Source organism: Coenobita brevimanus, chromosome 23, assembly GCF_032717465.1.
Source record: "Coenobita brevimanus isolate Jiangsu-jjx chromosome 23, ASM3271746v2, whole genome shotgun sequence".
In the NCBI taxonomy this organism is placed as follows: Eukaryota; Metazoa; Arthropoda; class Malacostraca; order Decapoda; family Coenobitidae; genus Coenobita; species Coenobita brevimanus.
This window is the reverse complement of record NC_136976.1, coordinates 48,444,826-48,470,050: the sequence shown is the minus strand read 5'-3', so window position 1 is coordinate 48,470,050 and position 25,225 is coordinate 48,444,826. Positions and strand designations below refer to the sequence as shown.

The window sequence follows — 25,225 nt, the reverse complement described above, 5'->3', positions numbered from 1 at the left end:
CCCTGGCTGCGTGGGTGCAGGTCAAATATAGCACCATGGTGACCAAGGCCAATGCTTGCAAGCATGTTGGAGCCCTTTAAAACGAAAACGAAAACTATACATTCCAATAGGGTATCAGACACTCCAATGTTCTTCCACGGCTTTATCAAGGCAAATGTTGAGCTAATATTTCGTTACTATACACTTTAGCATGTATTCTCTCAATTCCTAAGACAAAATTGGCCTTTGGAAAATTTCATTTTTACCCCTATGTCTGTGCACCAGACACACCTCCAAAAAAAAGCCATGCGCAATTAACGGGTTAACCTTCATAATGAACGGCCACAGATGTGTTGTAAGTACCCTGTATATTGCTAAATATTTTCCATGCTCACTTCTGATTTCTCATTCACTGGTTCCTTTTCATTTATTTCATACCTTCTGTCCTTTACTTGTGTGAATAGGGTCTTAAATAGGTGCATGCATGTCTGGTAGAGAGTTATGTAGGTGTTTTTCTGAGTTAGGGCCCATAAGTACCAGTCCAGTAGGCAGGGGCCCACTATCCAGACAGACCCACATTCCGGACATGCCTTTGGCTCTATTACATCGGATAGTAGAGGGATTACTGTACATTTTTTATTGTAGAATGTTGGTTTGGGTGTCATTTTGAAGTTGAATAATTCCACTTTATCATAGTTTATTAAAAAAAGGAAAGCAAAGAAAATAAAAAGTCAAAACAACGAGTTGAAATTAGGCGAAAACTAAAAATTTTATACTTTGCCATAGAGAAATATTCAGGAAAAAAAAAAAAAGTAATAAAGATATGTAAATCTGGTTGAAACCATGCAAACTACAATAAATTATGTTTACAATGATACATAGATTATGGTTATTTCTGCATTTTATTGCATGGTAAAACAAAGGGAAATAGATGCACAATTTTTCATGATTCTTGGCTGCATATTCACTTCACGATATTTTTCTTTTGATCTGTCAGTGTAAATGCACTTTTCATGATAGAATGTTGGTTTTGGTGTCATTTTAAAACTGAATAGTTGTACTTTATTGTAGTATGTTCAAAAAGGGAAAACAAAGAAAATAAAAAGTCAAAATGATGAGTTGAAGTTAGGCAAAAACAAAAAATTTTGTTCCTTCCCTTAGAAAAATATTTGCCAAGAATCAAGTAACAAAGCCATGAATCATACCAGCTGCACAATACCTGCCACACACAGAGCAAGCATTCCGCAGCATCATACCCGAGTCTCATTGTTATGACGCACAAATGCGATTTATGGTGAATATTTTACAAAAGTATCTCAAAATAACTAATAAATTCGTCATCAAAATGTCTGAGGTTGGATTGAAAAATGATGCCAAAAAGCTTCATCAGAATCTCAAAGAGTTAAGAGGATTAAGGTGGGTTGATCATTATGTACCCTATTCATCTTGTAATGATAGATGCGAGTAGGAAAATAGTAGGTTTTGACACATTTAGACAACTAAATGGTGTGATAAAACAAATGCTCAGGACTGTTTGTGGTTGGAGACCTGAATGGGGAGTTAACACTGGACATGTGAACTATGAAATGGCATGCTCTGGTATGCTTGGGGAGAACAAAAATGGATTGTGATAGAAGGACATTGTCAGGAAAGATTGTGCAGTGTGTATTTATAGTTGCTATTTCCAGCACAAAGAAGCACAGATATACATGGTATAGTGAGACTGATTGATTTGTGCTTGAATGAAGTGATGCTGTTGTTGTTACTCAACTCCAGTTTACCTGACCAAGCAGATCTATCAGATCCATGTTGTGTGAGGTTGGCATGTAAGGTATTCATGGAGTGTAGTGCTCCAAAGCCATGTGGTGAGGGAGCAAGGGGAATACTCGTATGTGGTGTAACTTTTTTTAATAATCAGGAATCAAGTTATTTTGGGGGATATAGTTAAAAGTGTTATGGGTCTCTATGAAGAAGGATGTACTGGGTCTGTTTGGTTTGAGTGTAGTGATGATTGTTCCATGTTTCCAGTTGATGGGAATACTACAGTACATAATATGAGGAGTTACTACAGTAATGTTTTGTGTGGGCCTGGATGCCATGTGGTCCCAAATGTTTCAGGTGCAGAATGTTGATACCACACTGCCATGTGCTTGTAGAGTTCTTTATTTTCATTATGATGTGTGTTTGTTCTGGACTGAAGGAACCTGTGTTTTGGTTGAGTGGAAGGTATCATCTGTGCAGAGATTATTGTTTTTCAGGCTCAGTGCACCTTGGTATGAGATAATTTATACTAGCATTGTGGTTCACTAGGATGTTTGCATGTTCTTTGTATGAGGAGATGTGTTCAGTGTTGGACATGATGGCAGTTTGGGTCTTGGAGGTTAATGTTTGTGAGTTAGTGATACTGGTAAGTGTTTAAAGCTGAGAGGGTTCTGTGGAGTGACTGAGTGTTGTTACAAAGGCCTTCCAGATTCCTGTTTTCAATTTTGTTGTTTACTTGTTTGAGCCTTGTGATCATGTCTTGTATATGGGGGAGGGGGGAGCTATGTTTGAATGAGTTGTGCTGTTTTATGAGGCAAGCAATCTCTGGTGCAAAGCTTGGGTTATGCTGTCTTCTGCCACCTCATGGAATGTGGTATTTGTCATCATCAAGTATGGTAGTATTTAATTTCATAATACAGTATGTTTGTCACTGTTGGTATGCTGAAGTGTAGTTTGGGTAAATGCTCGAAGGCAAGATGGTCAGGAGTGCTGTTGACACAAAGGCTATCATTGAATGATGCAGAGGAGATTTGTCTGGTATTACGATTCTAGCTGGAGATATGTCTGGGCCTGTTGAAGAGGGGTTGGGGGGAGATCCCAGGATGGAGCAAGAAATCAGAAATGATGGTGATGATGATGAGAGCAAAAGACATCCTGAACATTGGAGATGAGAGTAGGAATAAGAAAAAGGCATGTTGAATGAAGATAGTTGCTTAGAATTCCATTATTGTTGGACTCTCTTTTAGTGAGGTTAAGAGGGATGATGTAATAGCAATAGTAGTTGTTGTTCCCTAGGCAGTCTGGACGAACAGCCCCGAGTCCCTAAGGAAGGCCATGGCCGAGACCAGGCTTTCCCGCAGAGCTCTCAAGGAGTGTATGTTGTGTTGTTGGCATAGTCTTCCATAATGTGCTTAATAATATGGGATGCTGTGTTGCATCCTGGACAGGCATCAGCAATGGAGTCATCCAGCCTCTTCTGGTAACTCAAGAGGGCTGGATATCTCAGCCTGGCCAGGTGTACCCTGTCCTCACGTGGGAGGTAGGATTCAGAGGAGTGGATATCAGTGGTAGTTGGGGGCACTCACCAACCACTCACTCGATGTAGAGCTGCTTTGGGTGTCTGCCCTTTCCTCTCTTCCTTCCTTCTTCATCTGTTTTTCTTTCCTTCATTCTTTCCTCATCCTTTTGCCTACTGGTGACTATATACTCCCTCTTTTGTCTTTCCATCCTTCAATCTTTCCTTTTCCTTCCGCCTATGGGTGACTTTACACTGATTGACAATCCAAATGGCATCCTGTACACCAGGAAACCATTTATTATGCTGGGTGGTAAACATATAACCAAATTATGACACCTGAAGGTTTAGTGTGTAATTAAGGCGCTCCAATCGGATTGAGCCTGTGTAGGTTTATATCCAAGGAGTGGTTGGGGTTTATTGCTAACATAGTGCCACTCAGAGATGAGTGAGGCTGGTCACTCTCCTCTTAAATGTCAGGACAAGCTTACCTAGCCCCGGGCTCGTACGCTTCTCATGGGGTAATGTAGGATTGGATGATGGATGGATGGATGGATATCAGACGTCGTGCATGCAGCTGTGTGTTAAGTGACTGAATGGAGCGGTGAGTGATTTGAGTATGGATATGCTTCTGGAAATTGGTTTGAGAAGGGTAAGGGGGGAGAGATGACAGTACTTGTGTATGATATCATGTGCTGGGTGTTGTTTTGATGTTCCTTGGTGTGTGTAGATATGCTGCCATCTAGTGTAGTGGATGGTGCGGGTTTGTGGAGGCTGCAGCAAGAATTTGTGTGCCACTTATGTCTAGATGATCCTTGACTTTGAGGACTTTGGTTTCATGGTGTAGGTGGTCTGTAGGTGTAGTAGCTGTGCAGCCTGTGATTATTTTTAGGGCCTTGTTCTGTGTGGTCTGTCGAGAGTTGTAGTGTGTTTTAGTGAGGTTAGAAGCCCAAGCAGGGCTTGCATAATTCATCACTGAACATATACATTGTTTGTATACTGTGGTGGTGGCATCTTTATTGTGTCCAAATGTTGTATTGGCAAGTGACCTGAAGGCATTGAGTCTTGTTGTTAATTTATCTTTAGTGCTGGTGATGTATTGATTAAATGACATTGATGTATGTTACACCAAGGTTTTTGTGTGTGTGTATGGGGGGGGGGGTGTTGTTTATGGTGAGGTGTGGAATATGACTGTGTTCTGCTGTCCTGTTTGTGAGAAGGGTCACTGTAGATTTGGCTGGGGCTATTCTGAGTCTGTTTGTGATGAATCATTTGTGCAGCATGTTGAGTTAAGGTTGGAAGATGTGTGTGACTGTGTTTGCGTTTTGGTGTGTACAGTACATACAAGTGTTACGTCATCCGCATTGGAAGCTATGTGTATTTGTGGTTTATGGGTATGTCGTGCATGTATAGGTTAAAGAGAGTAGGGGACAAAACAGATCCTTGGAGGACGCCATTTGTGAAGTTTCTGATGTACGATGACTGACCGACAAATGTTACATGTGCATGGCTGCTGGCTAAATAGTTTGTCAGCCATCTTTTTGTGTTATTGTGTATGATTGTGTTGAATATTTTGTTTGTGAGGTTGTAGTGGGGGATGACATCAAAAGCTTTGCTAATGTCTAGTGTGACTAGGAGTGTTCCGTGTGGTGGCCTAGCTGAATTGATGCCATTCTGTAAGAAGAATGTTTGTGGACTGTAGTGGCCTAATACCATGTTGTGATGGGGCTAGGAGGATGTGAGGTGTAACTGGTTGTAATACCAGTCATTCAGTGACTTTGGAGGGGGTGCAGAGGAGTGTGATGGGGCAGTGTGAGGAAGGTAATGTAGGGTCTTTGTTTGGTTTGGAGATAGTGATGATAGTGTCATGCTTCCAGATTTTTTTTCTTTTCTTTTTTTAATGCGAGGAAGAAGGAACCAAAGGCTGAGCCCGCAAAACAGTTCCTTCCAAGAAAAAAACAAAAACAAAAACAATACAAAAGTGAGCCAAATTTAAGATCCGTTCATTTCGAGATATCTGGACACACTGTGCCCTTTCCTCTCTTCTTTCCTTCCTCTTGTGAAAGACTGGAGATCATAGGAAGTAGGAAATACAAACAAAGGGAGACAGTTCCAGAGTTGACCCATAGCATAAAGGACTGGGAGTAACGGTTACCTCTTGCATTAGAGAGTTGGACAGAAAAGGGATGAGAGTTTGTTGCTAGACGGGAGCTATGCGCCCGTCATAGAGGTGGAGGGATGCAAGAAGACAGTTCAGAGGAGCAGTGACCATTGAAGTAGTGATAGAAAAGAGATAAAGAGGCAACAGTGCAGCGAAGAGACAGAGGTTGAAGGGAGCCAGTAAGAGGAGAGTTGATGGGATGAATAGCCTTTGACTCCACCCTATTGAGAAGAGCTGTATGTGGGGAGCCTCCCCACACATGAGAGTTGTACTCAACACAGGGGCTAATAAAACCTGTGTATAAAGTCAACAACTGTGCATAGGAAAGAAGGCATGGAGTCGGCTTAGCACACCTTATCTCTTGGAAGCAGATTTTACAAGAGATGCAATGTGATCTTTCCAAGATAGGTCCCAAGTGAATGAAACCCCAGGCAAGTTCAAGGATGACACAGGATTGAGCTGGATATTATTAAACATTAGTGGGTACTCCTGTGGAAGATTGTGTCGGGTTGATAAGTGTAAAAACTGAGTCTTTGATGCATTAAAAACAACATGATTATATTTACCCTGGTCAGAGATACGAGCCAAGTCAGACATTAGATGTGCCATAGCCTCATCCCTTGTTTGTTGAAGTAAATACTGAGATGGACGTTGCGGAAACCGAATGGAAAGGTGAAGGGTGGAATCATCAATGTATGAGTGGATAGGGTTAGGTGTACAGCATAGAAGATCATTGATGGATACAAGAAAGAGAGTTGGTGATAGGACAGAGCCCTGAGGAACACCACTGTTGATAGATCTAGGAGAAGAACAATGGCCATCTACAACAGCAGCTGTAGAATAGCCAGAAGGGAAGCTATAGATGAAGGCACAGATAGAAGGATAGAAACTGTAAGAGTATTATGTTATGTGAGTAGCTGTAGTTTGATATGTTGGTAAGTGATTGTATGCCTTGTGGTCCAAGGCATTTAAGGTGTATGTTGCTTATGTTGTCTGGTCCACAGGCAGATGAGTTATTGAGGTTGCTAATGATGTGCTTCGTCTGGTTGTAAGTGAAAGGTGCGAAGTCTAAGTCTGTGGGGAACTGTCTCTTGTGTCTGATGACACATCGTTCGTCGCGATGGGGATTTAGATGGCTGACGTGTGAAAAGTGATTGATGAGAATGTTTGCTTGTTGTTTGTTTGTGGGTATGGTGTCTGTTGTTGTGAAGGCAGCGTGTGATTGTGTAGTGTTGCTGTTGGAGAGTGTGATGCAGTTTAGTGTTTTGTAGAGTTTGCTGGTATTTGTTTTGTGATCAAGTGTTTGGAGATAATTATTTCAATTTAGTATTTGCTTCTCTGATATTTTATTGTTTATTTGAGTGCCGAGTTCTTGTCTTTGTTGTATGGTATCTTGTTCATGGGGTGTTGTGGAGTGTTGTAGTGTGTCATGTTGACTGATGAGGCCTTGGATTTCTGGTGTGAAGTTGGGGTTGTGTCTCTTTCTGTTGCCTCTGGGATGTGTCTTTTGTCTTCATTTTGAATAATTGTATTGAAAGTGTGCACAGCTGTGTTGATGTTTTGCAATGGGTATACTGATTAATGTTTCAAATTGTTGTTCTTTTTCAGTTGTGAAGGCCTCCCAGTTGGCTCTTTCATAATTAGTGAATGTGTGTCTGTGGCCAGCTAAGATGATTCTGGTTTTGGTAGTGATGATGATTGGGAGGTGGTCACAGCCAACGGTTTTTACCACTCTCTAGGATGTTTGGGGGTGAGGTTTGGGGAGCAAAAGGTGATGTCTGGGGATGATGGAAGGAAGAGTGCTTGGTGTGAGATATGGGTATGCTGATGGAGACTGTTGAGGATGAAAATAGTATCTGTTTGGGAATGTAATACCAGCTCTCTGTCTGTGTCAGGGTTGTTGACATGCCTTGGCATTCAGATCACCACCCAGGATGATGGGTATGTTAGTGATGTGGTGTATTTGAGGAGAGTAATTGTGTGGTACTGTGGGAGACGACTGAGGTGGAATGTATGTATTGGCAATTGTTATGTGTGATTTGTTACCAGTGCGTATTTTAATTAATTGTATTTCTGTTGTGGTGTCATGTGGGGGGGAGAAGTGATTTTGTGTGTGCACTGATTGTGGTAGGTGGGGGCACTCACCATCCACTCACTCGATGTAGTGCTGCTCTCGGGTGTCTGCCCTTTCCTCTCCTCCATCCTTCTTTCCTTTCATCCTCTTCTGTCTTTCTTTCCTTCATTCTTTCCTCAGCCTTCTGCCTACGGGTGACTTTACATTCCCTCTTCTGTCTTTCTTTCCTTCATTCTTTCCTCTTCCTTCTGCCTGTGAGTGACTCTACACTGAGTGACAAGCCAAACAGTTTCCTGTATGGTTATATGGGTATGCTGAATGGTAACCATATAACCAAATTATAGTGCCTGGTGGTTTAGTTGGTAATTACGGCACTCGGATTTATCCAGTGAAGGTTGATAACCAAGGGATGGTTGGGGTTTATTACTCATGTAATGCCACTCAGGGATGAGTCAGGCTGGTCAGTTTCATCTTAAATGTCAGGACCAACTTGCCTAGCCTGGGGCTCCTATGCTTCTCATGGGGCAACGTAGGATTGGATGATGGATGGATTGACTAGTGTCTGAAAAGTTGGTGGATTGGTGTATCAGAGTGATGGGTCCACCGCCACTGCCATCAGCATGGTCTTGTCTAATAGTGGTGAAATTATGAAATGTAGGTGTTTTTTGTGTTCTGTGTAGTTTTATTTCTTGTAAGATTGCAATGTCTGTGTTTTGTTGTTTGATGAATTGTGTGAGTTCTTGTTTCTTGGTGTTTATGTTTATGTTGTGTGTACGATCTGTGTTGGGTGCTGCAGCATGGGGGGATGGTGGGGGTGGGGGTGATGTTAAGCTAGGAGACTGCTTGTAGCACAGAACTATTGATGGGTATTAGTGCCTACTCTTAAGGCGGCGTCACACTGGGCCAAAAGTGAGTAACGTGAGCCAGTTTTATGAGCCACTAGTCAGACTGACCCACAGTGAGCGAAATTTCGTTTGCAAGATGAAATGGATAACAATATTTGCTCACAGCTTATTGGTGGGATTAGAACTCAAATGAACCTGTATTAATTTTGTAACTGGTGAGAAAATATTCTGTTATCACAGAAGGAAACTTTAACTAAAATTGTAAGTAAATGCAATTTAATTCTTGTGGTTTTTATTCATTTTTATTTTTTCTTGTGGCATTAAATCAGTATTCGGACACTCTCTGGTGACCAGCTGCAGAGGCTGTCTGCCTTGTTTCCAAACAACAAGAGGAAATCAGATTGCGACCAGTATTCGATATGGATCTTACCCTCTAGTAGACTGCCTTTTGGCTCTGGAGATGCTAAAGTATGTGAGGTGGTTGCAGAAACTGAGGAAAAGGGAGTGGGTATGCCATGGTGGTTTGTTTTCAAATGACCACGAGGTGCCAAGGCAGATGACACTGTTAGCCGTTTCAGCTTGCAGAAACACGCGAGTGTGACGGCAACTTGAGTCTGCTAGCCATTTTGCCTCACAAAAGCTGCTCGCATGTTAGCAACTTTTGGCCCAGTGTGATGCTGCCTTTAGTGTGGGCATAATTTATGAAGGTATGTGACCCAGTTTCATGTCATACTTAAACTACATGAACACTGGATGAGACTGTTACTCAAGCTTCAGAATTAATCAACGCATACAGTAAGAGTGATTTTTTTTTTTTTTTTTTTTTTTTTTTTTTTTTTTTTTTTAAATGAAAGGTATGCTTCAATATATATTCTGTATTGTAATGAAGAGTTTAAGTCTTGACTCACATAACATTATCTTGTACCCACACTGCCAGGTAAAGGAACTGAGCCAGCCACAGAAAATAATGAGTGTAGGGCGTGACACACTCTCCAAGATGAACCGAGTCATTGTTAATGTAGTGAACAAGATGAAGGAGATTGGACAGACCAGCATCTTAAATCGTGGGAAGGTCTCCTTGGACAAGACCATCACTACAATGGCAGATCGATTTTCAGCACTTGATGCTCAGTTTGACAAGACGTGGAATAGTTTGGAGGTAAGTTTGAAGATTTTTAAGACTGACAAACATGCCTGACACAGCTGGAGAAATTAAAGCACCAGTAGCGATACAAGTGCCTTTATATTTTGTAGTGGGACATACTGCCCAGAATGGGCATCCTCTGACAAAATTGGTGTTTTAATTTCTTCAAGATTAAAGATCATGATTTTGCTGTAAGATGCATACAGTACACCTGCACAATAACGGACCCCAGTATAACGGATGTCATATTTAACAGATGCCACAAAGCGCGCCACACTTTTATCAGCCATAATGAACTGTGTCCGTTAGATGAGTCACAATACATGTACAGTATTTCCTACCCGATTTTACTCCAATCTGGCCTGAAATTGCCCTTTTCCCATCATGATTGCTGAGTTGCAGTAACAGGCTATAGTAATACTGTATAGTACATGTGGTAGGTGGGGGCACTCGCCATCCACTCACTCGATGTAGTGCTGGTTTCGTATGATTTCCCTTTCCTCTCCTCTTTCCTTCCTCTTGTGTCTCTTTTTCTCTCATTCTTTCCTCCTCCTCCATATGTCTACAGGTGTCTCTACACTGAATGACAAGCTAAATGGTTTCCTGTACACCAGGAAAGCATTTTCTGTGGGTGTTAACCATATCACCAAATTATGGCTCCTGGTGGTTTAGTGAATAGTTAAGGTGCTCCAGTCATATTGAGCCAGTGCAGGGTTATATCCAAGGGATGGTTAGGGTTTATTGCTCATGTAATGCCACTCAGGGATGAGTGAGGCTGGTCATTCTCATCTTAAATGTCAGGACCAACTTGCCTAGCCTGGGGCTCCTATGCTCCTCATGGGGCAACATAGCTTTGGATGATGGATGGGTTAATTTATCTTTACTGAAGCACGCCATGATATTTGTTTAATATTTTTTTGGAGTGCCTTTTTAAGTTTCACTGTTTCTTTTCCTCTTTTATATTTGTGGATTGCATTGAAAAAGTGGTCTTTGTTTTCAGTCGCAACTGCACCATGACGGCTGCTGTCTCAGCTGTCATCTTGCAATGCCTTTGAATAAGGTTATGAGGTTAGGATTGGTTAGAAAATTGCATTATCCGGTGGGCTTTGGAGTTGCAGAGGGGCGAGTTTCATTATTTTTGCCCTAAGACAAATGATTTTGGAGGTTCCTTTATTCTAAGCAGACCCTCGCTGTAAGGGGCTAATTGAGGCGAGAGCCAGGTTCAGTAAACTGAAATTTTATTAAATCTGAGGGTAACCTCCCTTAGGTGGGAATTCAGGTGGAAGTTTAAAAACAAATGAGTACAGTATCATATTCTGGTATTAAAATGATAACTGTACCCATTTTACACCAACTTGGCCAATAATTTTGCCCTTTTGCAGCTTATTTCGGTTCAGAAGGGCCGCATAATGCACTCCATTTAACAAACATTGTTCAATTTAGCTGAAAAACAGTTTAATGGGCCCATAGGCATTCAGAAGGGCCACATGATGCACCCCATATAATGACCTTCTTTACATATGACTGACAAAAGTTCGATGGGCTCTGAGGTGCTAGTTAAATCCAAAATCTGTTATATCAAGGTTTGTTATAGGGAGGTTCTGCTGTATTTAATAATGATTATAAGTCAGTTATGTTCGATAGGTTAGATTAGGTTTTGGAGTTCGATTAATGTAGGAATTGATTCAGATAAGTTTTTGGATAGACCCAGGATAGTTTAGGATGGTTAGGTTGGCCTTTGAGTATGATGGTTAGTTCAGGTTTCAGCCTAATAGTTTAGGTTAGGTATTATTATTGGGCAGATGGGGATTGTGCGGCTCTTGAAGGTTCGGTCAGGTTAGCCAAATTAAATTTATCCTGGCAGTCTGACATAATTCATCCTAACGTACCCAAATTTATTCTACCCTACCCTTACCTAATTTATTCTAACTTAACCATAGTTGCCAGTGGCCTGGATCCTACTGCTGTCTGGTGCATCCTCAGGTGGCAGATAGGGAAATGGGTCACAGATATGTGAGGCACTGTCATAGAAGGCATGGACCATGGGACCCCCCATTGATAGTTAGGGCTTCACTGAATATACTGAATAAGCTGGCGCAAAAATTATTACATTTCACCACAAAGTATATGGCAAGGAGGTGAGATTATTTTGCCACAGTTTTCCCTGTCCAAAAATTAATTCTTTTAGTAGCGAATATTTAGGCATTCTGGTTGGACCATCATCATCTAAAACTCCAGTCGCACCGCCTTCTGTGCTTATGGACAGCATGCCACTGAATGCAAGGCATTGTCTCAGCAGATCAGAGACTGGGACAACAGTCATACTGAAATCCATGAGAATTGATACATACTGTAGAGTGTAAGAAGTCTTGAAGAAGATTACAAACTTTATACCTTAGGCCCAAATTCAAGTCTTGGATTTAAACCTGATCTCCAGTTTAAAACCTGGATTGCAGTACTGTCATAATCCCAGATAACTGATATTTAGAACAAGTTTTGAGTCACCGAGGCCAGTTAATTCCATCCCCAGTTCAAACCGTTTCGAGGAGGTGGGGTGGAGATTGGCAGGAGATTTAGTCAACATGAATACAAGATTATTATTTACAAAGCTTTGTACAGATTGAAGAGTTTGTGGAAAGGAGACAGTTGATTGACATACATGATGTCATAAAAATTATATGTCAAACATCCATGCTCATTTTGCGTTCAGACTGCCATGCAAAGAGTAGCCTATTAATACCCTCAACTACTTCTCTTTATAATGATTTTGTCAGTCATGCAAAGAGTAGCCTGTTTATACCGTACTTCTGTATAATAAAACTTTTTCATTTGTGCAGACTGTAGCTTGTAATTACCATACTTTTGTAATAGTAATGTTCTCATCATGAGTATACTTTTCTAGTAACCAAAGTACTTATGCTTTCTCAGAAATTTATATTTTGCATTAAAGTAATGGTAGATCACATCATTTAAACAGGCTCTTTATAAATCCCCTTCTTCCATAATGCATTGAGACTGAAGTAGTTTGATATAATTTGCTTCAACTTTTGATACTTCTACATCAGATCAGTAATGAACAACTGATTATGGCTACCACATTAAGATTTCTGTGATAATAAATGCACATATGGCAGAAAGATAGTGATAGATGATGTAGTAATAAAGAAACAGTTATCTGCAAATGTTAAGTGTTTATGCATCCCACAATGAATTCACAGTGAATTAAACTTACTGACTTACCAGTACACTGAGGTGGTTTGGACATGTAGAGAGGATGGAGAGTGAAAGACTGACTAAGAGGGTGTATGTGGGTGAGGTGGAGGGAGGGAGAGGGAGGGGTAGACCGAGGATGAGGTGGAGGGATGGAGTTGAGAGGTATATGAGGGAAGGGGGGGTGAGTTGGGGGGAGGGGAGTCAAATGGTGGGTGACAGAGTGACTTGGAGGCGTTTTGTCTGCGGCCACCCTTTGCGGGATTAGGGCGTCGGGCTATAGATAGATAGATAGATAGACTTACCAGTATAAGAGCATAGTGGAAGAAAGATTGGGAAGGTATGAGCTAGAGCAGATGGAAGGGGTGGAAGACGTATGTAAGATATTTACGGCAGAGACAGGCACAGCGTGTGAGGTGGTTTGTGGAGTGAGGAGGAGATGCAAGGGACAGCATGGTGGAATGATGAGGTGAAACGAGCTGTGGAACAAAAGAAGAAGGCATATAGTGAATGGTTAGCGAGTAGAGGTAGGGGAGAAGATGAGAGAGAAGAGAGAGGTATATGTGAGCAGGAGAAGGGAGGTGAAGAGACTGGTGAAGGAGAGTAAGAAGAAAGGGGATGAAGAGTTTGGGAGGAATCTGAGTGTGAAATGGAGAGAGAGTAAGAAATTGTTTTGGAAGGAGATAAAGAAAGTAAGGCAGTGTGAAAGGGGAAATAGTAGGGGAGTGAAAGATAGGAATAATAGATTGTTGGTGGAGAAGAGAGAGAAATTGAGGAGGTGGAAGGAGCACTTTGAGGATTTGTTGAATGTAGAGAGCGAAAGCAGTGCGAGTATAGGTGGTTGGGGAATGGCTGGGAGAAGATGAGATGAGAGGAGGGAGGAAGAGATCAGTAGGGCAGAAGTAGTGGAAGCAATGAAGAAGACCAAGTTGGGAAAGGCCCCAGGAATTGATGGAATGTGTGGTGAAATGCTGAGGTATGGGGGTGAGATTGTTGTGGAGTGGATATGGAAGTTGTGTAGATTGGCCTGGGAAGAGGGAAGGGTTCCAGAGGACTGGAAATCAGGTATAATTGTTCCTTTATACAAAGGAAAAGGGGAGAGAGAAGTATGTGGTAACCATAGGGGTATTTGCCTTCCTAGTGTGACTAGTAAAATATATGGTAGAATACTCATTGACAGGGTTAGGCATATGACAGAGGAGCTAGTTGGAGAAGAACAAGGGGGATTTAGGAAGGGAAAAGAGTGTGTAGATCAGATATTTGTTCTAAGATGTTTAGTGGAGAAGTATCTAGAGAAGGGAAAGAAAGTGTATGCTGCCTTCATGGACTTGGAGAAAGCTTATGACAGAATAGATAGGCAAGGTATGTGGGAGGTATTAAGAATATATGGAGAGGAGGGGAAATTGTTGAGTGCTGTGAAGAGTATGTACGTAGGAGCTAGTGCTGCGGTGCGAGTGGATGGTGAGCTGAGTGAGTTCTTTGATCTCAGTGTGGGACTGAAACAGGGTTGTGTGATGTCTCCATGGCTGTTTAATGTATACATGGATGGGGTTGTAAAGGAGGTGCAAGGTAGGGCAGTGGATGTAGGGGTGGCTCTAATGAATGAGGGTGATATTTGGAAGATTCCAGTGTTGCTGTTTGCTGATGATACAGTACTGTTGAGTGAAGATGAATGGGAGTTGCAAGGTTTGGTGAATGAATTTGGGACAGTGTGTAGGAGGAGGAAGCTGAAAGTTAATGTAAACAAAAGTAAAGTTATGGTGTTTGAGAGGAATGAAGTCACTGAATGCACAGTGAGGTTGGATGGTGAGGATATGGAGAATGTGAGTGCATTCAAGTACTTGGGTAGTGTGATGAGTAAGGATGGAACTTTGGGGGATGAAGTGTGTGAAAGGGTACAGCAGGGAAGGAAGGTTGTTGGTTCACTGAAAGCAGTGATGAGAAATAGGGAGGTGAGTATGGAAGTTAAGAAGTCACTGCATGATAGTATTGTGATCCCTACCCTGACGTATGGAAGCGAGGCGTGGACCTTGCAAGAGGGGAACAAGCCAAGAGTGAGAGCAGTGGAAATGAGTTACTTGAGAGGAGCATGTGGAGTGACATGGAGGGACAGGTTGACAAATGAAGAAGTGAAGGAACGTTGTGGGGTGGATGTGGATGTGGTTGAGAAGATTAGGAGAAATACACTGAGGTGGTTTGGACATGTGGAGAGAATGGAGAATGAAAGACTGACTAAGAGGGTATATGTAGGTGAGGTGGAGGGAGGAAGAGGGAGGGGTAGACCGACGATGAGGTGGAGGGATGGAGTTGAGAGGTATATGAGGGAGGGAGGGGTGAATTGGGGGGAGGGTAGTCAAATGGTGGGCGACAGAGCGACTTGTAGGCGTTTTGTCTGCGGCCACCCTTTGCGGGATTAGGGCGTCAGGCTATAGATAGATAGATAGACTTATCAGTAGGTTACTGCATTACCGTATTCATGAAGTCACTTTTTTTTTTTTTTTTTTTTTTTTTTTTTTTTTTTTTTCAAGTTATAGTGATATTTCATTATACTGTACATTGGATTACTTTTTGCCTTATTAATGCACTAATTGCTTAGGGCTGCGACTTCTTTTTCTTTAGAGGTTGGTTTTCCCACCACATTTGGATCCCAGTCAGGCTACAAGTGTGTGCTGATTTCTTGTGATTGCTGTGTCCAAATGTGTGGGATTAAATTCCAGGTTACTCAGTCTCTGATTATGTGATATTATTCAGTAACTTGCTACACCTTATGCTGTGATCCAGGATCAAATAATCCTCAATCAGTGGTTTGAACCAACCTCAAACCCATGGTTTAAACCATCATCCTGAATTCAGGCCTTAATGACTGAATTAGAAATATTGGCTGGGATATTATATGCTAGATTTGAGCGAGATCCACAGAAAAAATAAAATTTAATTCAGCCTCAAGACCGCAGCGACCTGTTTTACTTCAGAGGTAGGCAGAATGAAAGAGTTAGTGGTATAGGATATCTAATTAACAGAAATCTTGCAGAGAAGATTGTTAAATTCAGCAGTGTGTCTCAGCTAGTGTGGATTATACTGTAATTAGACTATGAAAACACACACTGTGAATACCGTACAGGTATGTGCACCACTTCTCGGAGCATAGATGAGGACCTAGACATTTTATGATGACATCTCCCGGATTATGGAAGAGGAAAAGATGAGATATACTGTACTCATGGGAAACAGTGCCAAAGTTAGCAAGTTGAAAAATGGAGAAGTATATATAAGAAAATTGGAGTAGGAGAGAGGAATGACATGAGGTGATTTGGTGGCAGAGTTTGCTGGCATGTTTCCATCCATAATCCAATCCTATGTTGCCCCATGAGGAGCATACGAGCCTGGGGCTAGGCAAGTTGGTCCTGACATTTAAGATGAGAGTGACCAGCCTCACTCATCCCTGAGTGGCATTACATGAGCAATAAACCCCAACCACCCCTTGGATATAAACCTGCACTGGTTCAATCTAATTGGAGTGCCTTAATTACCCACTTTTAACCACCAGGTGCCATAATTTGTTTATATGGTTACCACCCAGCATGGTAAATGGTTTCCTGGTGTACAAGAAACCATTTGGCTTGTCACTCAGTGTAGAGTCATCCACAGAGAGAAGGAAAAGGAAAGGATGAAGGAAAAAAAGAGAAGAGGAAGGAAGGAAGAGAGGAAAGGGCAGACACCCAAAGCAGCACTACATCGTGTGAGTGGATAGGGAATGTCCCCACCTACCACATTAATAATGAACACATTCCATCTCAAAAGGATGAAGGAAAGAAAAACAGAAAAGGAAGGAAGGAAGAGAGGAAAGGGCAGACACCCAAAGCAGCACTACATCGTGTGAGTGGATAGGGAATGTCCCCACCTACCACATTAATAATGAACACATTCTCCCTCAAAAGAAAAGAGAGAGAAAATGCTCCTGGAGAACCCCAAATGGAGAAACAAAATGAAATTCACGTTGTTATAACAGATAACAACATGTCTGCTAATGTTAGAGTTGTCAACAAAGTAAACAGTATATAGGAAGTGACAGGAATTGTGGGTTGCACAACTAGATTCAGTTTCAGAAGTGAAAAAAAATAGCTAAATGAAAATAGAAGGTATTCCCAGTAAAAATAAGTAAAAGCTACCTTTCAGAAAAATACGAGGTCTGCCCAAAAAGAAACCAGACTTTTAAACAGCATACCAGCTAGCCCGTGTAGTGTGATAGCAATGGGAGTGCTGTGTAGCAGCAACTTTGAGCTGTAGTCGGACACTAGCCACATCACTTTGCCGTCGGGATACACATGCTTGAGGGAATGTTTATCTAGTATATTTGGTGATCCCCCTCCCCTATCATCTGAAATCAACAACGTTTCAGGGTGGATTTCAACTGGGTGGGGGGGTCCACAGGGGCCAGATCCAGAGACTAGGGTGGCTGGGGGACAATAGTCATCTTGTGCCTCACGAAAAAGTCATGGGTAAGGAGCGACACTTGAGCAGGTGCATTGTCATCATACTTAATCCAGGCCTCTTCCTGCACACTGTCTCCCTCAAATGCTTCAGTGTCCAAATAAAACTCTTTATTGACTGTCTTAACACGTAGAAGTCACATTTCAGTCGCGCACACACACACACACACACACACACACACACACACACACACACACACACACACACACACACACACACACAAAAAGCATATAGACAAGATTGAAAAAGTTCAAAGGGCCGCTACAAGATGGATACCAAGCTTAAGGGACCTAAGCTACGAAGAAAGACTAAATAAACTGAATCTACCAACACTACAGGAGAGAAGGAAAAGAGGTGACATGATAATGCTATATAAGTGCATATCAGGAAAGGAGAAAATAGTCATAAATGATTACTTAACATATGGAGAAGCATCAGCAAGAGGACACTGCAAAAAACTGCATAAGAAGAGAGGTGATAAAGACGTAAGGAAATTCAGTTTCCCAAACAGAGCAATTGATCAATGGAATGCACTACCGAATGAAATAGTGTGTGCCAAAACAATTCACAAATTTAAGGATATGTACGATAAATATGGTTTAAGACACGGGACAGTACGAGCTTGACTCATTCCTGTAAAGGTACAATTAGGTAAGAAACACACACACACACACACACACACACGCACACACACGCACATGGAATTTCTAATTGGGTACTGAATGAATGCAGAGAACAACTGGCGGATAAAATTCACAGTTTAATCGTACGCTCACTGGAAGAGGGGAAAGTCCCACAAGAATGGAAGAGGGCAAATGTGGTACCAATTTACAAGGGAGGAAACAGGGAAGAACCCCTGAATTATAGACCAGTGTCTCTAACCAGCATGGTTGCAAAATTGTGTGAAAGAATCCTGAAAGACAGATGGATAAAATGTCTGGAAGAGATGAATATTTTGGCTGAATGTCAGTTTGGATCAGAAGTGGAAGGTCATGTGTTTCTACTTGTTGAGCTTTTACTCAAGAGCAATTGACGTGGTACCGGAGAGAGATGGTTGGGTGGATTGTGTGTACTTAGACTTAGAGAAGGCCTTTGACAAAGTACCTCATAAGAGACTAATGTGGAAACTAGAATACAGTATATAGGAGGACTGAAGGGGAAACTTCTGGAATGGATGAGAGACTTTTTGAGAGACAGACAATTGAGGACAGTAATAAAGGATAGGATGTCTGGATGGAGGGAAGTAACAAGTGGAGTCCCTCAAGGCTCGGTGTTGGCGCCAGTAATGTTCCTGATTTACGTAAATGATATGGTAGCTGGAGTGAACAGTTATGCAAGTCTGTTTGCTGATGATGTAAAGATCTTGAGGAAGGTAGAGGTTGAGGAGGATTGTAAAATACTGCAGGAGGATTTGGATAGGATACACAATTGGAGCCGGACGTGGGAAATGAAATTTAATGTAAAGAAATGTAAAATATTGGAAATGGGTAAACGTACCAGGAGGCCATCACTGAATTATTTGTTGGGTAATGAATTAATCACAAAAAGGAGAGAAGAGAAAGATTTGGGAGTGCTGGTCCAAGATAGTTTGTCACCAGAAAAGCACATTAACAAGATAGTTGGAGAGACTTATTAACTCTTGACTAACTTAAGAGTAGCATTTCATTATATGGATGAGGAAATGATGAAAAAATTGATAGTGGCAATGATTCGCCCCAGGTTAGAATATGCAGCGGTAGTGTGGTCCCCACACAAAAAGAAAAATATAAACAAGATTGAGAGAATGCAAAGAACAGCAACCAAGATGGTCCCCAGTCTGACTGACCTGTCATACAGAGAGAGACTGGAAAAACTGGATTTGCCTTCCTTAGAGGAAAGGAGAAAGAGGGGAGACATGATTGCAGTGTTCAGGACCATGGTGGGAGTAGATAAAATTGACAAAGAAGATCTGTTTGTATGGGATAAGAGAGCAACGAGAGGACACAGAATGAAATTGAAAAAGTCAAGCTGCTTGAAGGATATCAAGAAATATAGTTTTCCTTACAGAAGTATAGACTTATGGAATAGCCTGGACAAAGAGATCGTTCAGTCTAAAAACTTAAACGAGTTTAAAGCTAAATTTGACTTACTGAGAAACAGTGACGGAAACCCACGAGCATAGTACATTCCGTGTATATCACAATTAGGTATATTAGGTAAATACTTATATATTTGGAATGACTTAGACAAAGAGGTGGTGCATGAGAAAAACATTCATGTGTGTAAAGGTAGACTTGATAAATGTGGATATGGAGACAGGACAACACGAGCATTGCTCAATTCCTGTAGACTACAAATAGGTAAATACACACACACACTCTTTCTCTCTCTCTCTCTCTCTCTCTCTCTCTCTCTCAGTGATGATGTTCCAACTCACTGTGGCAAATGCCTTTTTCTCACTGTGGCAAATGCCTTTTTGTTTTTACATTGTAGCTGTACCTCCACGTTTCATCACCTGTTATGACATTTTTCAGAAGGCTTTCCTCAGGATTCTGACAAAGTTTGTGACTGACTGTGACATGGTTCTCTTTTTGCTCATCTGTCAGCAGATGTGGCACAGATTTTGTAGCAGTATGATGTATCTTCAGTTTTTTGTTTAAAATCATGACATGAGCATTTATAGATGCCTACTTCTTCGAAAGCTTCACGGATAGTCAGCCAGTGATTTTCATGGATCATAACACGCATTTTCTCAACTTCATCATCATCTTGATGTAGAAGGCTGTCCAGGTTTGGAATTGTCTTCGGTGGATGTTCTTCCCAATTTGAACCACTGGAACCACTTGTGGCATTGCATACTGCTCGAACAGTCCTTCATAAGCCTGTCGCAACGTTTGAAAAGTCTCTGTAAAAGTTTTTCCCAATTTGAAACAAAATTTCACATAAACATATTGCTCTTCAAAATCCTTCATTGTTAAGCTGGCAACAAGCACGTGTACCTAGATGACTAAGTGACGTGGCATGATGTGGCTAGTGTTAGACTAAAACTCAGAGTTGCTGCAACACAGCGCTCACATCATGATCGTGCTTATGCCGGCTAGTTGGTGTGCTATTTAAAAAGTTTAGTTTCTTTCTGAACAGACCTCATAGTTTACCTCCTTTGTCATTGTTTTAAAACCATTGTATATTTTACCTCATGTGAGGCTTGCAGAATGGCCCGTACAGACCCTCATTGTGCCTCACATGAGGTCTGCAGCCTGGCAAGGGTTAAAGCAAATTAAAGATTACCATTCTTTGAGGAATGAAGGATGGTCTCCATACAGCTGCAGTTCACTGACATACTGTTCTTCCATGCAAATTTCCATGTTAATTCTTCCTTCCTCTTCTGTCTTTCTTTCCTTCATTCTTTCCTCATCCCTCTGCCTACAGGTGACTTTACACTCCCTCTTCTGTCTTTCTCTCCCTTACTCTTTCCTCTTCCCTCTGCCCATGGGTGTCTCTACAATGAGTGACAAGCCAAATGGTGTCTTGTACACCAGGAAACCATTTATTATGCTGGGTGGTAACCATATAACAAAATTATGACACCTGGTGGTTTAGTGGGTAATTAAGTGCTCCAATCGGATTGAGCCTGCGTAGGTGTATATCCAAGGGATGGTTGTGGTTTATTGCTCATGTAATGCCACTCAGGGATGAGTGAGGCAGGTCAATCTCATCTTAAATGTTAGGACCAATTTTTCTAGCCCCAGGCTCCCATACTCCTCGTGGGGTGGCATAGAAATGATGGTGGATGGATGGATGAATTAATGAATATACAAGAATATAGGATCCTAAAATTTTTGTTTTTGTGGTTTGACCTTTGATCCCATAGATTGATTTGAAAGGTCTAAAGCAAAAAAATTAGAAAGATATAAGGAATAATAATACCAAGTTTTAAGTGAACTGGTAAGGAAATTAAAGGAAAGGTACCTGTTTGAAAAATATTTGGAAGAAAGAAAGAAAAGAAGAAAGGAGCTTAGCTAATACAGTAGACTTTCACACTATGTTGTAGAAACCTGATTACTATATGGGTAGCTAACCAAGGTATTGTTAAGCAAAGAATCCCAGTAGTTTTTAATGCTTGGACATTACGATGTTGTCCATGTTATGAGTTTAAGTCATTAACCATTAGCCAGGATAAACTATACAAGTCTTCAGGTATTAACTAAGGAATAAGAAAGTGTAGTTTTGCCATATGTAGCCATTAGAACCATGTAAATCATCATATGTGGGTGAAATATCAGAATAACTGAATAGTTTTGCAGTTAGCTAGGGAAACTTCATGTGGAGTGTCATTAATTCTAAAAGCCCCCCCCACACACACACACACACACACTTTTTTTTTTTTTTTTTTTTTTTTTTTTTTTTTTTTTTTTAACAATTATGATGGAACGGTAGTAGATTAGATTGAACTGGAAAGTGAAAACAGCATGATAAAAGTTAAGAAGAATGTGACAAGGTAGTTTGGATATTTGAATGCAGGAGCAATGAATAATTTTAACAGGACACTGTATAACAGCAAAGTTTAAGGGATAATGAAGCGAGGAATACCAAAGACAAGGTGGAAAGAAAATGGAGGAGTATTTGAGCTCAGGTAGTCAAAAGTAGTAGGAAGTTTTGGTGTTGAACTATGTCAGAGACACCTGCATTCCCCTCACCCACCTGTAACCCTGTATGTATCCTGGGATTTTTCTTGTAGATTTTTCTTGTAACACTCATTGAATTAGTAGTGCAGGAGATATTTACTTATCTCAGCGTTGCTGAATGTAGTAAACAATGGGGAAGCTATGCAGGCTTCAAGCATTTGGTTCTCTCTTTTATATATAAAAGTCTTTTGTAGTTGCAGAGTGACTCTTTGAATACTGTATAGGACAGTTTTACACTGGAAGTCCTTATTGTACTTCCTTGCTTATTTTTACTGGCAATGGTAGTATGAATGTCGTGGTTAGTAACCTATGCTTATACTTTTTAACAGGCTGAAGCAGTTGTTCAAGAGTTAGAAAATGACGATGTGTCTGTTTCTGAGAACACTGAAGCTGAAGAGGATCCATCACCTGTATCTGTGTCAGTTTCCCTCCAGCCAGAAGGTATGCAAGAAGCAGTAGAAGAAGAAAGTGCAGGAGAATCAGCTATAGAGTCTGTTGGAGAGGAAGTGGAAGAGCCTATGCAAGATGAATCTGCTGAAGAAGTTCAGCAAAGTTTTTCTAAGCCAGGGAAGGGAGGTAAGAAGGGAGGAGATGAAGGAGATAAGAAAAAGAAACCAGAGGACAAGAAAGACAAAAAGGCTGCTAAGAAAGAGGAAAAGAAAAAGAAAAAGGAAGAGAAAAACAAAGCAGAGAAACAAGAAACAAAACAGCAGAGATCCCGAAGGAACAGAATCAGAAGCAGTGAGGAAAAGGAGAAGAAGGAGGCACAAAAAAAGGAAAAGTCGGCAAATAAAAAGGAATCTAAGAAAAAGGATGAAAAGGAAAAGGCAAGACAAGAAAAAGTCAAGGAAGATGAAAGGGTACAAGATGTTAGTAAACATGGAAAATCTAGGGACTCTAAGCATGAATCTCAGAAACATAGTGCAGACAGTAGTGTCCAGGAAGAAAACAAGAGGTACTTCAAAGGACAGTATAACAGATATGATAAGAAGCACCCATATTATGATGATGATGATGATGATGATGATGATGATGATGATGATGATGATAGGGATGCCAGCAAGAGGAAATATAAGAAAAATGCTGGACGATACAATGATGACGACGATGATGACAGTAACAAGTACAGTAGGAAGCACTACAGCAAGCAATACGATGATGACGATGATGATAGTTATCAGAGGAGGCGGCATGCAAGGCACAGTGATGATGACGATGATGACGGCAGCAAGAAGAAAGGGCTGATGCGGCATTGGCAGAAGCCCTCAAAGAAGAGTCACCACAGGGAATTCACAGGGCCAAAGAAGGCATTCATCAGACGACGCGGTAAGAACCAAACTCAGCCTCACCACCATTCACAGGAGCAGCAGTGGATGGGTAAGAGGGTAGGGGGGCATGAATCCAAGCGAGAGGAGCAGAAGGCTGACTGGATGTTTGACCGTGCGAGAGAAAGAAGTCAGAGGAGAGAAATCGAAAGAAAGGCAGACTGGCAGTTTGATCGAGCAAGAGACAGGAGTAACAGGAGGATGGAAGAAAAGATGGCAGACTGGCAGTTTGATCGGGCACAGGGGCGGAAAGAGATGAGGTATATCATTGGTGACAAGGAAGAGCATATCCAAGATCACGATAAGTATGGGCACAATAAGTATGAGCACAATGAAGGTAAGCGGCGGTATGTTAGGTTTAATGATGATGATGATGACGATGATGATGATGATGATAATGATGGTGGTTATCAGAATCATAACAGTCAACGTGGTAGGGTGAAATACGATACTAGGAGCAGAGATTACTCTAGAAAGAAGGGTCAGAGGGAATGGATTATTCCTAACTTCAGTGCATCAGGAAAAGCATATTATCGCTAATTTGTTTTTTTAGGCTCACCTTGTACTTGTGTTCTCTTGTTTTGAAGGTCATTAGTGATATTGCAATATTGTATTTTTATTAACTTTCATCAGAGATCTCGCCAAGCTTCCGTATTGTGTTAATGTAGTACCGGTTGGGCAGCTTAGAGTAAGGAGCCTGCTGTAGACTCAGATAATAGGTGACACTGCAGTCTTTCAGAAGCAGAGGAAATGTATAGTTTGCTTAATGAGAGGATGTTTCTTATAACTGTGTTACCATTCAGTATGAGATCTGTATAGGTAGGAGCATTGTAGTTACTTTATCAGTGTTAAAATCCAGTCCTAAAACAAGCAAACAAACGAATTTCATTTACTGGTATGGTTCCATGATTGTTAAATACTGTATATTTGTATACTGTAGCTTCATTGTTCCTTTCTTTTAAAGGAACCCTGAGTACACATTAGTAAGAGCGTCTCTTTTATCAACAAAGATACTATAGAGGGACTTAAGTAGGTTGGGAAATTTTTAAAATCTTTATATGATAATACCAGTTAGTGATTTAGAGTTTTGTCTTTCATGAAATAAGTGTTTATCCATTATGGGAATCAATTTATCATAGGGTAACCTTTGAGAATGCTGTAGTAAATAGTTTGACATGGTTTCCTGTGATCATTCTTTGCTGCTCTAAGTAACTGCTTATTGCTTATCCAGAAAATAATATTAAACAAGTTCTGTTGTCTAAGTCGATTATATATAAAGTAGTGATATGGTTTTTATTTGCTTTACTGTAGCTGAGACACTTCAAACACATTCCTGTAGAAAGGATACTCAGTACTATAAATATGCTGCTTTCCTAATCATGACTCTTAGTGTGAGGAGAAACTATAGTCATAATATATAATGCCCATATCGGTTCGTAGCTTACCTAATATTTGTCCTACAATGATTTTTAACAGTCACTTACCAGCTAACCCTTTTAGTAAGAGGGGCCTTTCCTGCAGTGAAAAATGAGTCATCACACTGAATCAGTCAGTGGAGATTGTTTTTAACTCCCTCACTTCAATAGATCTCTGAAGCTGAATAAAATCATTTGGCATTAACTGGAATGGGAAGGCGTCATATTACAGATGGGATTAAAACAATATTGCTGATATCACACTTCCATTATGAAGCTACACTGGAGGCTAAGCAAGGGTGAAAAGTGTCACTTTCTCAATCGCGTACACTTTCACCATCATACTTCATATAGATTCATATGACACTTAAAAATTTTCATACACTCCTCTCCTCAAAAAATGAAAGGACAAAACCATCACTATGAGTGGTTTCTGTCATGCTGTTTTGCATTTTGTGAAACAGCAGTTTATACTGATTCCATTTCATTATATCTTTTACCTTTATCTCATCCTCACTTCTAAAATAAACATACATTTCCGTAGTTCTCATTGTTGTTCATAGCAGCTGTCACACAATAAGTGTTCATTTCAGAACAATTTCCTTCCCTTTCATTTTGTGTTTCAGGAAGGAAGTACACA

General features: G+C 40.9%; 1 protein-coding gene across 2 annotated transcripts in view; it reads left to right on the top strand.

Annotated features, from left to right (window-relative positions):
* Positions 1-25,225, top strand: part of LOC145392960 (uncharacterized) — a 133,775-nt gene that overhangs the window by 108,054 nt on the left and 496 nt on the right. For both annotated transcript variants that reach the window (XM_080267256.1, XM_080267255.1), the window contains exons 14-15: positions 9,274-9,495; positions 22,175-25,225. The exon at positions 22,175-25,225 is cut by the window's right edge and continues 496 nt beyond it. In XM_080267256.1, the coding sequence (XP_080123382.1) occupies positions 9,274-9,495; positions 22,175-23,710 (1,758 nt within the window). In that variant the 3' untranslated portion in view covers positions 23,711-25,225. The remainder of the gene's footprint in view (positions 1-9,273; positions 9,496-22,174) is intronic.